General features: G+C 59.0%; 4 protein-coding genes across 4 annotated transcripts; 3 read left to right on the top strand and 1 right to left on the bottom strand.

The window, feature by feature from the left end:
• Window positions 1–904: 904 nt before the first annotated feature.
• On the top strand, window positions 905–7,063 carry K437DRAFT_255573 (Pkinase-domain-containing protein). Its single transcript, XM_013388665.1, has 5 exons — window positions 905–3,600; window positions 3,674–3,976; window positions 4,081–6,515; window positions 6,592–6,828; window positions 6,898–7,063. The coding sequence occupies exons 1-4, from the start codon at window positions 1,278–1,280 to the stop codon at window positions 6,595–6,597; spliced, it is 5,067 nt and encodes a 1,688-aa protein (XP_013244119.1). The 5' UTR covers window positions 905–1,277; the 3' UTR covers window positions 6,598–6,828; window positions 6,898–7,063.
• Window positions 6,983–9,304, bottom strand: K437DRAFT_293906 (mitochondrial carrier). Its single transcript, XM_013388664.1, has 2 exons — window positions 7,424–9,304; window positions 6,983–7,341 (listed from the first exon to the last, which is right to left on the bottom strand). Exons 1-2 carry the CDS (start codon window positions 9,047–9,049, stop codon window positions 7,276–7,278), a joined length of 1,692 nt encoding a protein of 563 aa, XP_013244118.1. The 5' UTR covers window positions 9,050–9,304; the 3' UTR covers window positions 6,983–7,275.
• Window positions 9,305–9,852: 548 nt separating this feature from the next.
• Window positions 9,853–11,192, top strand: K437DRAFT_255571 (ATG16-domain-containing protein). Its single transcript, XM_013388663.1, has 2 exons — window positions 9,853–10,358; window positions 10,440–11,192. The coding sequence occupies exons 1-2, from the start codon at window positions 10,178–10,180 to the stop codon at window positions 11,099–11,101; spliced, it is 843 nt and encodes a 280-aa protein (XP_013244117.1). The 5' UTR covers window positions 9,853–10,177; the 3' UTR covers window positions 11,102–11,192.
• A 451-nt stretch (window positions 11,193–11,643) lies between these two features.
• On the top strand, window positions 11,644–13,991 carry K437DRAFT_255569 (DnaJ-domain-containing protein). Its single transcript, XM_013388662.1, has 6 exons — window positions 11,644–12,162; window positions 12,252–12,431; window positions 12,497–12,970; window positions 13,037–13,300; window positions 13,379–13,503; window positions 13,587–13,991. The coding sequence occupies exons 1-6, from the start codon at window positions 11,786–11,788 to the stop codon at window positions 13,820–13,822; spliced, it is 1,656 nt and encodes a 551-aa protein (XP_013244116.1). The 5' UTR covers window positions 11,644–11,785; the 3' UTR covers window positions 13,823–13,991.
• The last annotated feature ends 36 nt before the right edge of the window (window positions 13,992–14,027 follow it).

Genomic DNA, 14,027 nt, shown 5'->3' with positions numbered 1-14,027 from the left:
GGCTACAGCGCGAGCACAGTTGGGTCCTGTGGATCCCAGTAGGGTTGTTGGTAAAAGTAGGGTTGCGCGTTCTTCTTTCTATTTGATAAGAAACCACCACCCGTCGCCATACAGACAGTATGAGCCCACCACTTTATCAGCAAGCAGCCGGAGCCATCACCAGGGGAGCGATGTGAATGCAACGAAGAGGCGACTGCTGGGATCTAATAAATGCATACGACTTGGGGAACGCTGAATCCACTTTTCAGTTCCCATGGGGGTCTGTCTTATCCACACAAGGTGCTACCTGCACGACTTCAAACCATGTACCATATAACTAGAGCAAAAAGGGCTAATGACACAGACTCCTTTCTTCTAGCGCGTTGGGTTCACCATTGGCTGGTGATACACTCCAATCTCGCCTGTAGGCTGCAGGCTACAGATCCACAGCGGTGCCGACCCGGAGACTCGGAGGATGGGCGTACGCGACTTGCCCCGTCTGCCCCATTGCTGTACAGTGCGCGCGGCCCGAAGGGTGTGTATCCCACCCACCCTCGACTCGAACTACCCTTGTTTCATCACAACCTTGCAGGACATACGCATGCTGTGAATAGTTAATTGAAAAAGAATGCACTTCCATTTGGTGACACTGGTCTGGTTGCGAGCTTTCCTGTAACACTCCAGGTGTGCAAGGCGTGCCGCGTTGGAAGAACTGAATGTTTGCCTGTGGTTGTGGTTGTGGGGTGCAGTGCAGTGTTAATGTGTGAGGGACAGAGCGAGAAGCCCGCAGCCGCAGTCACACATGACAGTCAGCGCTACTCACTCAGCAAGGACACAGCGCACACAGCGCACGCTCTCGCCCATCCCACCACATCACCACATACAGACCACTCGACTCACACCCGCTTTCTCATCCCGGTTATGGCGCAAGGCCAGGCTCTTCTCTCGAAGCAGGCCAGCAGCAGCATAAAATACACATTCAGAGAGAAAGCGAATTAGGCCACCTCAGACGAGGAGCGTGCGTAGGTGGAGAGTCGAGTGCGTGGGCAGGCTGGCAGCTAGCAAGCTTCCTTGCGATGCTCAGCCAGATACGCGTACATACATACATTCATTCATTCATACATATCCACATTTGCCTCCACACCGACAGACACCTCGGTACCCTCGAGAAAGGCATCAAGGCGCAGACAGGTCGGCAGCAGCAGACCCACGCTCACCGCGAAAGGCAGGAGCTGGCTGAAAAGGGTACTCGTCGGTAAGTACGAGGCCCCATCAATACCTGCCTGTAGCCCACCACCATGGTCACCTTCGCCGGCAGTGCCATGCCTGGCTCGACCGACGCCATGGAGATTCTCGACAAAGGCGACTTCCATGGCCCTTCGTCTACCTTGGCCGCCGCGCAGCTCATGGCCGCAACTAATGCATCATCCCCACTTACGGCAGCAGCAACAGGTTATGGAGCACGGACAGGGCCGGATGGCACTGCGCTCGCCCCATCCATAGTCGCAGCTGCGGCTGCAGCCGCTGCACACGAGCTCGCCAGCGTGCCTGAGGACGAACAGATGAGCGGCTCCTCCTTTCGCCGAGCTACAGATCTCTCGTCTTCAGCCCTGAGCTCGGCCAACGGCTCATCAACGACAGCAGCAGTCGCAGGGCTGCTGCTATCGACATCATCCGTCTCGAGCGTTGATGCTGCCGGCGCGAACGATGACATGGGCGATCACTCCTTGCGCTTCCTCACCCCATCCACCTCTGCAGGCCACACTGGCGCAGGGTTACCAGCGGGCGAGGCTACGACGTCGGCGCGGGAAGCTGCGAGGAGCTCGAGGAACTCGGCGCGCTTCAGTCAGTACCTACCCGCGGACATGGACGTCTTTGGCACTGGTGGAGTAGCCATCGCTGGTGCCGGCAGCGGAGCTGGTAGCAGCAGTAGCGGTAGCAGCATAATAGGCGGCAAGCATCGCAACGGCGGCTTGTCGTTAGCAGCAACAGCGGGGGCGGCAGCAGGGCCCGGGTCACCCGTCGGCCTGCTCAAGCCGCTGCCTGGCTTACCTGCAGGCAGCATGCTGCATAGTGATCGTGAGCAGGACAGTCTTCCACTCACCAATGGCGTGTCGGGTCACCACCACCACCACCACCACCACCACTACCACCACTCCCAACCCCACTCCCAGCAGCAGCAGCAACAACAACAGCAGCATCCATCCCACGCGGCATCCATCTCTGCGAGTGCAGCCCTCGATCCGATCTGCATCCCACCACAGCACATCCCTCAGCCGCTCGCCGTCGGAAGCACACCGGGTGCAGCGAACGGCAAGGCGTCCATCGAGAGGCCCACGCCGCCGGTGCCACCCTCGATGCTCTCGAGCGGCAGCAACGGCTCCTTCCTGCTACAGAGCCCGCCGGCGTCGGCACGCCTCGAGATATCCCAGATGTCCATGTCACCGCCGGACGCTGATCCCGCGCGCGTGCTCGCTGAGAGCAACCGCTCGAGCATCGACGATATCCGGCGTGGCTACGCTTTGCGCAAACAGGCATACAACGGCAGCGCCGCCGCACCTGCTCCCGCGATTGCAATTCCCCCTCCACCTGTGGCACCCTTGCCGTTGGCAACCACTAACCAGCACCAGCAACATGGGGCTCTGCCCCCCTTTGTTGGTGCGAATGGCATGTCCAGCCCGGCCGCCTCTCCGGCCAGTGCATTCCAGACGCCGCCGCCCTCGCGGCGGCCGGGCGGCGCGAGCGTCGACATGGTACGCCCGGCTAGCGTGCTGGAGACCCGCTCGGCGCGGCATGAAGCCGCGCAGCGCCAGCAACTGCGGCACAGCATCAGTGTCGAGCGCACCGGTACCATCTCTGCCGCGGGAGCGGGCAATGCGGCGATCTGCGGCTCTGTTACGCCCGTCGACAACCGCTCGATTGCGAGCAGCAAGACGGACCGCGAGCGCGGAAAGGATGACCGCGAGCGGCGCTCGCGCCGCACGCTCGGCGACTATGTGCTCGGCAAGACGCTTGGCGCTGGCAGCATGGGCAAGGTTAAGCTCGGCGTCAAGATGGGCAACGGCGAAAAGGTGGCCATCAAGATCATTCCGCGACACACCTCCGTCGCGGCCGCGCACCATGCCGCGCAGAAGGCCGCGCTCAAGCAGCAGCAGCAACAGGCGAAGCAGCAGCAGCAGCTACAGCAAGCGGGGGCTTCTACGTCTGGGTCTGGTGTCGGTGCAAGCACAGTGGGGCAAGGGGGTGGCATCAGTGCTACTGCTGTTGCTGTTGGCGGTGGTGGCAGCGCTGGAGACCACGGGACGAGTACAAACGACAAGCCGATCCAGCCGAGCCCGTCGTACCTGCAGAAAGCGTATGCCAAGGACCAGTCAAAGGAGATTCGGACGATCCGCGAAGGCAGCCTACAGCTACTGCTGCACCATCCGTACGTGTGCGGCATGCGCGAGATGATCATTCACCCGAACCACTACTACATGGTTTTTGAGTACGTCAACGGCGGCCAGATGCTCGACTACATCATCTCGCACGGCCGCCTGCGCGAGCGCGCGGCGCGCAAGTTCGCCAGGCAGATCGCCAGCGCGCTCGAGTACTGTCACCGGAACAGCGTCATTCACAGAGGTCAGCTAAGCCCGGCTCTTGTCTCTCTCTCAGCACAACGTTCCGTGTGCTAACGACTTCCCCCTTTTTCCAGATCTCAAAATTGAAAACATCCTTATCTCCAAGACAGGCAACATCAAAATCATCGACTTTGGCCTGTCGAACCTCTACTCTCCCCACTCGCATCTCAGCACCTTTTGCGGCTCGCTCTACTTTGCGGCGCCCGAGCTGCTCAATGCGAAAGTGTACACGGGCCCAGAGGTGGACGTGTGGAGCTTCGGTATCGTGCTATACGTGCTCGTTTGTGGCAAGGTCCCGTTTGATGACCAGAGCATGCCAGCGCTGCATGCCAAGATCAAGCGAGGCCAGGTCGAATACCCGGTCTGGCTGAGCGGAGGTGCGTTTGCTACGATGAGTTATTTTCTTCTTTCTCTCTCTCTCTCGTTCCGCTATTTGAGAGCGTGTTCTAACGAAGCTTGCTTTGGACTGGTTGTGCGTCAGAATGCAAGCACATCCTCTCGCGTATGCTCGTCACCAATCCTCAACAGCGCGCAAGCTTGACGGAGCTGATGTCGCACCCGTGGATGGTCAAGGGTTACGATGGCCCGCCAGACATGCATATGCCCCAGCGCACGCCGCTGCGCGCCGGCCAGTTGGATGTGGATGTGATCAAAGGCATGACCGGGTTCGAGTTTGGCGCGCCGGAAGACATCGAGAGGCACATGACCGACATCCTCACGTCCGAGCTGTACCAGCAGACCCTGGCTGCTTGGGACGCCAAGCATGGCGTCGCGGCGCCCGTCAGCTCGTACATGGGCGCAGGCGGCGACGCGACGTTTGCGATCGGGCGGCAGTCGACGCGCAACAGCGTCACAACCGACAAGTCCAAGTCCGCTACCAAGCGCTTTTCCGGCATCGACTTTTACCGCAAGAAGGCCAATTCGCTCTTTGGCGGCAAAGATGATGCGACCTTCACGCCCAATGGCTCCTCCAAATCGACAACCAGCGCCAGCGTACAGTTGCTCGACCCGACAGCGGCATACCACCCGCTGTTCTCTATCTACTACCTCGTGAAGGAGAAGATGGAGCGCGAGAAGCTGTATGGCCACTCGTTCTTCGCGTCATCCAACATCTCGCTGATCAACCAGAACCTAGCAAGCACGGGCGGACAGGCAGCCGGAGGCTCCTCGATGCCCACAGCAGCGGACATTCCGCAGGAAGAAGTCAAGGTACCCGAAACGTCGCATGCGTCTTCGCGCGCCATTGAGCCGAAAGCCAAGCCAGGGCTCATGGCGCCGCCCAGAGCAGCCGGCACCGCTGCCTCGGTGCCGTCGTCCCCGACGCCGGTGTTCGACTCGCGAGAAAAGTCGCAGCCACTGCCGAACATGGCAGGCCCGCCGCGTGCTCGCGCTACTGGCGATGAGATGGAGGAGGCGCTGCGCGGCGCGACATTCATGGGCGGCAGTGCGGGGAAGCGGCCAGAGTCAACGCTCATGTCACCGACCAAGGTCAGCGCGTCTACATTTGACAGCAATCACAAGCGTAGCATGAGCTTGAGCATGAAGCGACCCATGTCAACCATCGTCGACTTGAAGACGACCTCGTCGATCGCACCGTCGTCTGCGGCACAGCAGCAGAGCATCAGCGTCGCCAGTCCGACAAATCCCCACTCCGCCGCCGCTTCGCCGGGGCCGGACCATGCGTCACCGACGCCGGCGCTGGGAACGCTTGCGCGTCGTTTCGGCTCCCTGATGAGTCGCTCTCCCTCCACGCCAATTGATGCCGACGCAAGGGACAAGCGGCGCTTGCAGCGCATGAGCACCGGGGGCATGTCCGCTCCGAGTCGGCGGGCGAGCACGTTTGGCAGTGGCCTCAGCGGCGTCGCAGAACGCAGAGATGGAGAGAATGCAGATCAGGGCGGAGGACAAAAGACGTATGCTGAGCCAGACTCGGCAGAAGACATCAACGCCATCATGACAAAGCCGCTGTCGCCTCATCCAAGGGACTCGTCGAGCTTGACGCGAAAGGAGACGCCAACGGGCACCACCTCACTTGGCCGCTCGTCCGGTCTGACCATGTCGCCGAAGCGCCGGCAAAGCACCCTGCTCGGCCTGAAGATTAACCAGCAGCAGTTCCCCATCGCAAATCCTGGAGAAGCGGGTGGGTGGCAGGGTCCCAACAACCCTGCGCAGGCGGCTGTGTTGCCTTCCAGCTCGAGGAGGGAGACAATTACCAAGGGCAGCAAGGAGCAGACTGCCTCCAAGCCTGTTTTCCTTAAAGGTCTCTTCAGTGTGCAGACGACCAGCACCAAGCCGCGCGCCGTCATTCATCAGACACTCGTGCAGGTGCTTGATCGCCTCGGCGTGCAGTACCGCGAGATTAAGGGTGGCTATGAGTGCGTTCATTTGCCTTCGCTCGACTTTTCGGGCGGTACGATTGCCGCTGCGACGGGTCAAGGCAACGTGCGTTTGGGTGGGGAGGCAGATATGGGTGAGACGGAAGCATTTTCTGCAGATACTGCATCGCCGCAGCGTCCTCGAAGGAAAGGCAGCAAGCTCTCCTTCACCTCGGCCAAACAGAAGCTGAAGGAAGTCTCTGAGAGCAAGAGCTCGCTCACCAATGCGGACGACAGCTCCATCCGGAGTCGGACCAACTCGTTGGCTGGCGCCATGGATGGCGATTCGAGCGGCCTGGGCCTTCGCACGAGCCCTGGCACACTTGTCATCGCCGAGAGCAACCAGGAGGATGCAGCGGCGAACGCACCTCGGTCGAAGACGATGAGCCCGAATGCAGTTCATGACCTCGCGGTGCGCTTCGAAGTGTTTGTCGTCAAAGTGCCCCTCTTGCTTGGCGTCAATGGCTTGCAGTTCAGAAGGGTTTCTGGCAATCCCTGGCAGTATCAGATGTTAGCAAAACGGATTTTGGAGGATGCCAAGGTGAGCAGTCAAGTAATGCATTGGTGAGGTAGCAAATGAGGGAAATAACAATATCTTTCTGTCCCTACCGTTGCAGCTTTGATGAACAGCATTATCAAAACAGCCCTTCGACCTCTGCATACTGCAGTTCAACAGCATAACCACAGCAGCAACTCTTCTTTTTAAACAACCCAGACAGATAAGAAGCATGATTGCTTCATGTTCACCTGGTCCATCCACTCCTTTTGACACTAGCATCACATATACACAATCATACGCACAGCTAAGTACGCACGCACAGCGAGCGTGCGCGAACTCGCAGACGCACCAAAAGGTATACTTGCTGTACTCTTTTTATCCCTAGACAAGGAGCAACCCATAACGGCTTACACATTATCTCCAGGCCACAGGCGGCGATTCAGAAGGCAGAGCATGGACACCTTGAGCGAAAGGGCACGGCGGACGTTCCGCTTCGCCTGCATGTTTCTGACACTTTTGCCATTGTAAAGTCTATGGAATGTAGAGGACGCCCGCTTTGGCTTTCGCCCAGCAGCGGGACGGATGTGAGAGCAACAGTTTTCGCAGAGTGTTCGCAGCGATCGACTCGGTGGCAGGGACATAGCTATATACGTGGTTGGTTTCTACGCTCTATTTTGCCCTCTTTCCCAGATGCCCTCTTAGCTGGGCAGTCCTTCCGATGGCTTGTCGTCAACTGACAGAGTGCGGTGTAGATGGAAAGGCTGCAGAGAATGTATGTATTGGTGGCAGTAGCCGCGCTCTATCAATTTGAAGCGGGCTCCTTGAAGCCCTTGGGTGCCGACTTTGATCCAAAGTCTTCATGCATTTCCTGTGCAGATGTGTACATAAGGGCGTGAGTTACCAGGCCAACGGTTGAAAAAGGCGGGGAAAGAGAATCAATTGGAACTCACGAGGAGCAGGCGGATCGCGCGCCTGGCATGTTCCCGCGCAGGGTCCTCCCATGGTCGGGTATTGTGCGGAGCGATTTTGTGCTGGCTCGAGTCGAACGGATACGGGAGGAACTTCTGCAGGTACTCGTACGCGACGAGCGTTGCGCCAAACTGAGGCGAACTGCGCAACACGCGCGCCATGCTGCCCTTGAAGAACGCACGTGGGCCCTCCTGCGCCATGATCTGGCGGAAGCAGTCGGTGATGCCTTTGTACGTCGACTGGCCCTTGCGCGCCTCGACCTGCAGGCGCGTCTTGATGACGTCGGCGGGGGTAGTGAGGAAGGCAGCGGGCATGCCGGCGATGGCGGCGCTGGCGAGCATCTCTCCAAAGCCGAGTTTCTTGCCGTTCTTACCCTCGTGGAAGGTGTCCTTCTTGAGGTGGGCATACGCGGGAAAGTAAATCGCGCTGAACGGAATGTCGCGCAGCAGGCAGGCGCAAGCGCCTTTATACAGTCCGACGAGGCCGAGCTGCCGGACGATGTGGATGGCTCCGCGCGCGACCTTGTCGCCACCCTCCTGCCTGGCGAGCTCGCCGGCGACTTGCAGGCGGATCTTGACGATCTCAAGCGGATTGGTGAAGACGACCTGGCAACCGCCGGCAGCGCCGCCAGCGAGGAGCTCCCAGGGGAGCGAGATGGCGCCGGTCTGCGGGTCGCGCGCCTTTGCGCGCAACAGGTCGTTGACGGTCAGCTTGATCGCCTTCTCCGGTGCGACTCCGATCAGCTGCGGGCCGAGGCCGCGGTAGAAGCCGATGAAGCCCTCGTTAGCGAATACCTTGCGCACACAGTCGATAGAATTCTTGTACATTAGTGGCTCGCCGACGACCGCGCTGCGCTGGTTCTGCATGCGCGTCTTGACTAGGTCAATCGGGTAGACAAGCGTCGCGCCGATCGAACCGGCGATGCCGCCGAGGCCAAAGTTATACGCCGAGTGCGCCAGGTCTTGTACGAAGGACGCCTTCTTTCCCTTCTTTTTCGTCCTCCCCGCTTCGGCCGCTTGCTCTTTCGAGGTGGCGCCGACAGCGGCGGCCGTTTCAGCGGCCTTATCCTGTGCAGCTTGCGTCGCGGACGCGAGCTTGTCCACGGCTGCTTTCCCAGCATCCGGCAGGGCTTTTACGATCGTCGAGCGATCCCCGCCTAGCTCTGCCTCTGCCTCTTCGTCCTCGTCTTCTTCCTCTTCATCGTCCTCGGCCTGCGGCGCCAGACGGCCGCCTTCGTGCCGTTCAAGGTCATCGCTGATGAATAGCTCGTGGCAGACGAGATTTTCCTCATCGCCGTTCTTGCCGCGCACGACGCTGGTCGTATACGAGAGTAGGCCGGGCGAGCTGAACTCGACTTCACGGCGGAACTGCTGGAGATGGCGCTGGAACGCCGGGTCCGCATTCGGCCGCGAGTAGACCTTGGCGGTGACGAGGAAGCGGCCTTCGCCGGGGAGATGCGGGATGGGGTGAAATTGCTGCTGCGCCAACGTTGCTTGCTGTTGTTGTTGTTGCTGATGTTGCGAGACGGTGCTGTGTGAGGATCCGGAGGTGGATGCCTCGCATTCGACCGGTTGCGGCCGCAGGAAGCTGGGAAGAAGAGACGCCATGGTGGCCTGTGGGCTTGTGGATCAGCAGCGACGCAGTGCAGTGGGGGTTTTCTTGGGTAGCGGTGCGCTGTGCGAGCGAGTTGATGGTGGTGGTGTAACGGACCGCTGTGACCCGAAGGCGAGAACAGGGAAGGCTGCTGCACACAATAATCAACCAGTGCGTCCGTCAGTCCGAGCCAAGTGTAAAAAGCAGTGGGCTGACCCAACAGCACCAACGACAACGACGACTACGACGATGCCTACGACTGTACCGATGACCAACGACAATGAACGAACTCCGTTGTCCACCTGTCTAGTATGGTTGACTAGGTATTGTTGCTATGTAACGATGCCTTCTCCGCAGAGGCGGAATTCGCATCAGCCAGCAGCTTGCTCGTCCACCTGCGACGCGGTGTGAGACTGTTTTGTTGCTGTGACTGTACTTCAATATTACACTCACGAACTGCCGGGAGGTCGGGCAGGACCGGGGCGGTGCAACAGCGGAACCCGGGATTGAAGTTGCAGGCACGAGTGCAGCAACCCTACTATGATATACTGCGCTCTTCTCTTCTCTTCACTTCTCTTCCTTTCCCTTCCCTCACAGGTTTCTTCATGCTCTCCTCCTTGCTCTCTACCCCCCACCGACATAGATCCAGCTGCATGGCACCTCCTACTCCAGCAGCCAGCTAACTCTCTTCCAAACAAAGCAGGTCGAGGAGCCCCTCGAATGGGAAGCGCAGGCGCTTCTTCGTCTGCACTTGCGTGCGGCTGGGGTTATGGGCAGATGAGAGACAGCCGCCGACTTGCCGTCGTCGAGGTGAGTTATTGGCCCTGAGCCCCCCTTGCCCTCCTCCTATGGCACAAGTGATGATATCTACCGACAGGCGGACCTATTGCTCCACTTTCCCTCCCTCTCTCCCGTACTTTACCGTACGGTGAGCAGACAGGGACGGTGGTTGCGGATACTTTATCGGCTCCTGATTCCTTCCACGCAGCGAACATGTTTCCTTGCCGTCAGCCACACATGCAGAGAGATCACGATGCTGACGCTTGCGCCTCATTGCCAAATGCATAATGGGAACAACCTATAATTGCCGCTATCGACATCCACAGTAGCAGTAGTAGCGCCCTCCCTCATCCGCCAAAACCATGTCGGGCAGCACAGCGACAGCGTCAGTGACGTATGCGTCCGCCTACAGTACGTCTGGTGCAAGCTCGCCCTTCAATAATGGCGGCGCGATCACGCTCAACACCTGGCAGGACGCCATATGCAAACGCTGGGAGGAGCGAGATCGCCATGAACGTGCATTCGACGACATGATACAGCAATGTCAGCATCTTCCCTCTCGTCTGCACACCATGTCGCGCGCAATCCACTGACGTTTCTTGCACTCGCTTTTGTCGCTTTCAGATCAAAAACTGGCAAGGCATGCTGCGATGCTCAAGGAACGCAACACTAGTCTGCTGCAAGCTGCATCTGCGCCCACACCTGCGGCTGTCGCTTCGTCTGCTTCGGCAGCCGGAACCGCAAGCGCGCCGGCCGCAACGACGGGCGTGGGTCCCAACGCCGTGCAAGAAGCATATGTCCGTTCGCTAGAGGCGCAGCTCTCCTCCATGCGCGACGAGCTAGCAGAGCTGTACAAGACGCAGTCGCAAAACGCGCAGCGGTTGCTCGTACTGAATGAGACGCTGCGCGAACGGCAGGACGTAGGCAAGGCGTCCGACGACGAGCTGCGCGCACTGCGCGGCGAGCAAGAGCGCCTGCAGCGCGCTGCGCAGGACGCCCGGGAGGCGCTCGGCGAGAAGGATCGCACAATCCAGATCCTGCAGGACGAGCTCAATACGCTCAGTCTCGAGCTGAGCCAGATCGAGCTGCGCAACGACGAGCTCAAGCGCGACAATGCTAGCCTGCTGCAGCGCTGGCTCGATCGCATGAACGCAGAGGCTGACAAGATGAACGACGCCAACACCTACCTCGAGCAGGTCAAGGCGACCAGGACGAAGGATAGCTCGACCGACTCATCGACATCACAGAGCAAGCCTGCAACCCTTTCCGCGTCAGCGGCGTCGTAGCCTTGCTACACCCGTTATCACTTCACAGCCCGTCTCATAAAGTCACATGTTGTATTATTTAGCATTACACCCAAGTATTTCATTATGCGAGATAGGTCATTGACATCTATGCTATTGTGTTATTGACGCTTACAGTCCTTTCATTACTGACACGTCCGTTCGCGAGCATGCGCTCCCTTTGGACGAGGAGGCTGCCGCAGCAAATGTCGGTCGGCATGAGCGTTGGGAACAGCACTGCGCACTTTGGTGGCGATGCGATTGCTGCAGCCCACTTGTGAGCGAGCCGAGTCTGTCTTCAAATAGGCGCGTGTTTTGGCAAGCTCATGGTCACCGGAAACAGGCCACTTGGGGTGTTGATTGCGCTGGAAGCCGCCAAACATGCTGTCAGTCGACACGAGAGCTAAAGAGGACGCGAACCGTATTTCTTTCTTAAAGTAATAAAAAGCTGGCGGAACAAAAGAAAGAATCCTCTCAACTTGCACCTTTTCGATGTGCCGTCGATGAATCGGTGCTGACCACGCACTTCTTTTGTCCAACGAGTAGAGAACTGCATCGACCACTGTCACAGGAGCCGGGAGAAAGGAGTGTCTGTCTGTGCAGTGCCAAAGTTGTAGCTTGGTACACCAGCGCGCTGACCATCTTAGACCTGCTGCGTCGGCACCACGGAAAGGCGCACAGCCCGCCATGGTCTCCAGCACAGCCGGGCCGTCGTCCTCGTCATCGCCATCATTAGGGAGCAGTAGCAGCTTCAACTACACCGTCGCCTCGCGCATCAAGGAGCCATACAGCAGCACGCCGTGTCCGTACACAGACTGCCGCGTGACTATCGAGTACCTGCCTCCATCTCCCGAGACACTGCGCGCGAACGTGCAGCCGCACCAGACGAGCTTCAGCGTGACATGCTGCAAGTGCAGGCGCAACTTTGAGCCACCTGGCGCGCCGAGGCTCGTCAGGGAGGCGCGGTCCGGCGCGACTAGCGCCGGCGGGCAGAACGGCACGGTCGGTGAGCCGGTGAGGAAGAGGAGGATAGGGACAGACGAGCGGCCGCTGGATATGACTTAGTGAGCTGAGCGACGAGCGCACCACTCATCTTTCTCGCCTTGGCCCTGGCCGGCCATAATTGGGGGACTGACCGTGTTGTGTCATGCAGCTATGACTGTCTCGGCGTGCCAGCGTCAGCCAGTCTCGTGGAGATCAAGAAAGCGTACCGCAAGCTCGCGATCAAACTGCACCCAGACAAGAACCCGAACGACCCAGAGGGAGAGGAGAAGTTCAAGCAGCTAGCCACCGCGTATCATGTGCTATCAGATCCTGAGCTTCGGCACAAGTAGTGAGTCATGACAGTCGCATTCACCTCTGTGGTTAGTATGCGGCTGATGTTCCTTTGCCCGGTAGCAACGAATTCGGCGCCTCGACGCCAGGTCTGACGCCCGAAGATGGCTTCGTCGACCCCGAAGAGGTGTTTGGTAGTCTCTTTGGCGGAGAGCGATTCCAGGATATCATTGGCACCATCAGCATTGGGCGAGACATGAAAGAGGCGCTGCAGCAGGACTCAGAGGAGCTCGAAAAGCAAGCGAATGGCACCGGGGCAGACGCTCCGGGCACGGTCTCCAATGGCAAGGCGAAAGGCAAGCCAGAGCTCTCGCCTGAGGAGAAAGCGGCAAAGGAGGAGAAGGAGCGAAAACAGACCGAAGCAAGGGCCAAGCAGAGGGAGGAGAGGGTCAGCAAGCTCGCAGAGACGCTCATCGCCAAGCTCAGCGTCTATACCGAGGCCATGAAAAGCCTCGATGACCCCGACCACCAGCGAGCCATCACGGATAGTTTCCGCGGAATGGAAAAAGAGAAGGCCGAGGAGCTCAAAGATGAGAAGTGAGTGTGCAGGCTCGCTCGATCGCTAGTGCCTTCCTTCTCACAGTACATCTTCTCTGTTCAAAGCTATGGCGTCGAACTCTTGCACGCAGTCGGATCGCAGTACACAGCCAAGTCGAAGCACTACCTCGCAGCGACCGGCATGTTCGGCGCGCTGGGCGGCATGTTCCACGGCGCCGCGAGTAGCGTGCATGTCATCCGCGAGACTGTCAGCACCGTCCGCGCCGCACTAGAGCTCAAGACGGTATTCGAGGAGCTGTCCAAGGCAGAAGAGCAAGGTATCACCGAGGAGAAGAAGAGGCAGCTGGAAGAAGCCGCTGCGGAGAAAGGGTACGTCTGCGAGTGATGGCGCTGCCTTGATCCTGCAGGCAGGCTCATGACATTTCCCTTCCATGAATCTTCATCAAGCATGCGAGCGCTCTTCAAAGGCGCAAAGCTCGAGGTGGAGAGCGTCATCCGCGAAGTGTCAGAGCGCGTGCTGTTTGACGCTTCCGTGAACAAGGAGACACAGCGCCTGCGTGCGCAAGCATTGGGTGAGCCGGGATGCGGCAGAACGATGATCCCTATCTCCCAACCGCTGATCGTTGTCTCCAATGCGACGCCCGCGCACCTGCAGGCATTCTCGGCGAGGTATACATGGGCGTTCAAAAGATCCCTGGCGACGGCTCCTCGACGCCGGACGCCGAGTACGTGCGCGTCGACACGAGCAATTCCAAGGCGCGTGACGCAGCCGCAACAGCAGCGACAGCGGCATCAGGGCCGGCGCATGGCCAGCCCTCTGCTACGGCATCCTCGGATGGCAAGCGGGCGTATGAGCCCTACAACTGGCGAAGACCGGCGAATGGCCCGTGAAGAGCATGTTCCACCGGATTCTGACCTGTCACGATTGTTGTTTATGCGATGTATGAGGTACGCCAATGTGATCAAATGGCTCGCGCAAGAGACAGTCAAAAAGAGCTGAATGGATCAATTGTAAAGAAACGATGTGCGGTCAATCTACAAATGCACGAAAATTGCTGGGGAGAGATGGTTGCTGCTCCCGTTATATCGTCCGCCA

The sequence above is a fragment of the Tilletiaria anomala genome (assembly GCF_000711695.1).
Source record: "Tilletiaria anomala UBC 951 chromosome Unknown K437scaffold_25, whole genome shotgun sequence".
NCBI lineage: Eukaryota > Fungi > Basidiomycota > Exobasidiomycetes > Georgefischeriales > Tilletiariaceae > Tilletiaria > Tilletiaria anomala.
Note: the sequence above shows the minus strand (reverse complement) of the source record. Positions and strands in the feature narration are given on the sequence as shown.

Coding starts and splice junctions, on each gene's coding strand:
- K437DRAFT_255571 (XM_013388663.1), top strand. CDS start 10,178: ATGTCGGGCAGCACAGCGACAGCGTCAGTGACGTATGCGTCCGCCTAC. Junction 10,359..10,439: donor CGACGACATGATACAGCAAT/GTCAGCATCTTC, acceptor TGTCGCTTTCAG/ATCAAAAACTGGCAAGGCAT.
- K437DRAFT_255573 (XM_013388665.1), top strand. CDS start 1,278: ATGGTCACCTTCGCCGGCAGTGCCATGCCTGGCTCGACCGACGCCATG. Junction 3,601..3,673: donor GAACAGCGTCATTCACAGAG/GTCAGCTAAGCC, acceptor CCCTTTTTCCAG/ATCTCAAAATTGAAAACATC. Junction 3,977..4,080: donor CCCGGTCTGGCTGAGCGGAG/GTGCGTTTGCTA, acceptor GTTGTGCGTCAG/AATGCAAGCACATCCTCTCG.
- K437DRAFT_255569 (XM_013388662.1), top strand. CDS start 11,786: ATGGTCTCCAGCACAGCCGGGCCGTCGTCCTCGTCATCGCCATCATTA. Junction 12,971..13,036: donor GAGGAGCTCAAAGATGAGAA/GTGAGTGTGCAG, acceptor CTCTGTTCAAAG/CTATGGCGTCGAACTCTTGC. Junction 13,504..13,586: donor CCTGCGTGCGCAAGCATTGG/GTGAGCCGGGAT, acceptor GCGCACCTGCAG/GCATTCTCGGCGAGGTATAC.
- K437DRAFT_293906 (XM_013388664.1), bottom strand. CDS start 9,049: ATGGCGTCTCTTCTTCCCAGCTTCCTGCGGCCGCAACCGGTCGAATGC. Junction 7,342..7,423: donor GCGCGATCCGCCTGCTCCTC/GTGAGTTCCAAT, acceptor ACATCTGCACAG/GAAATGCATGAAGACTTTGG.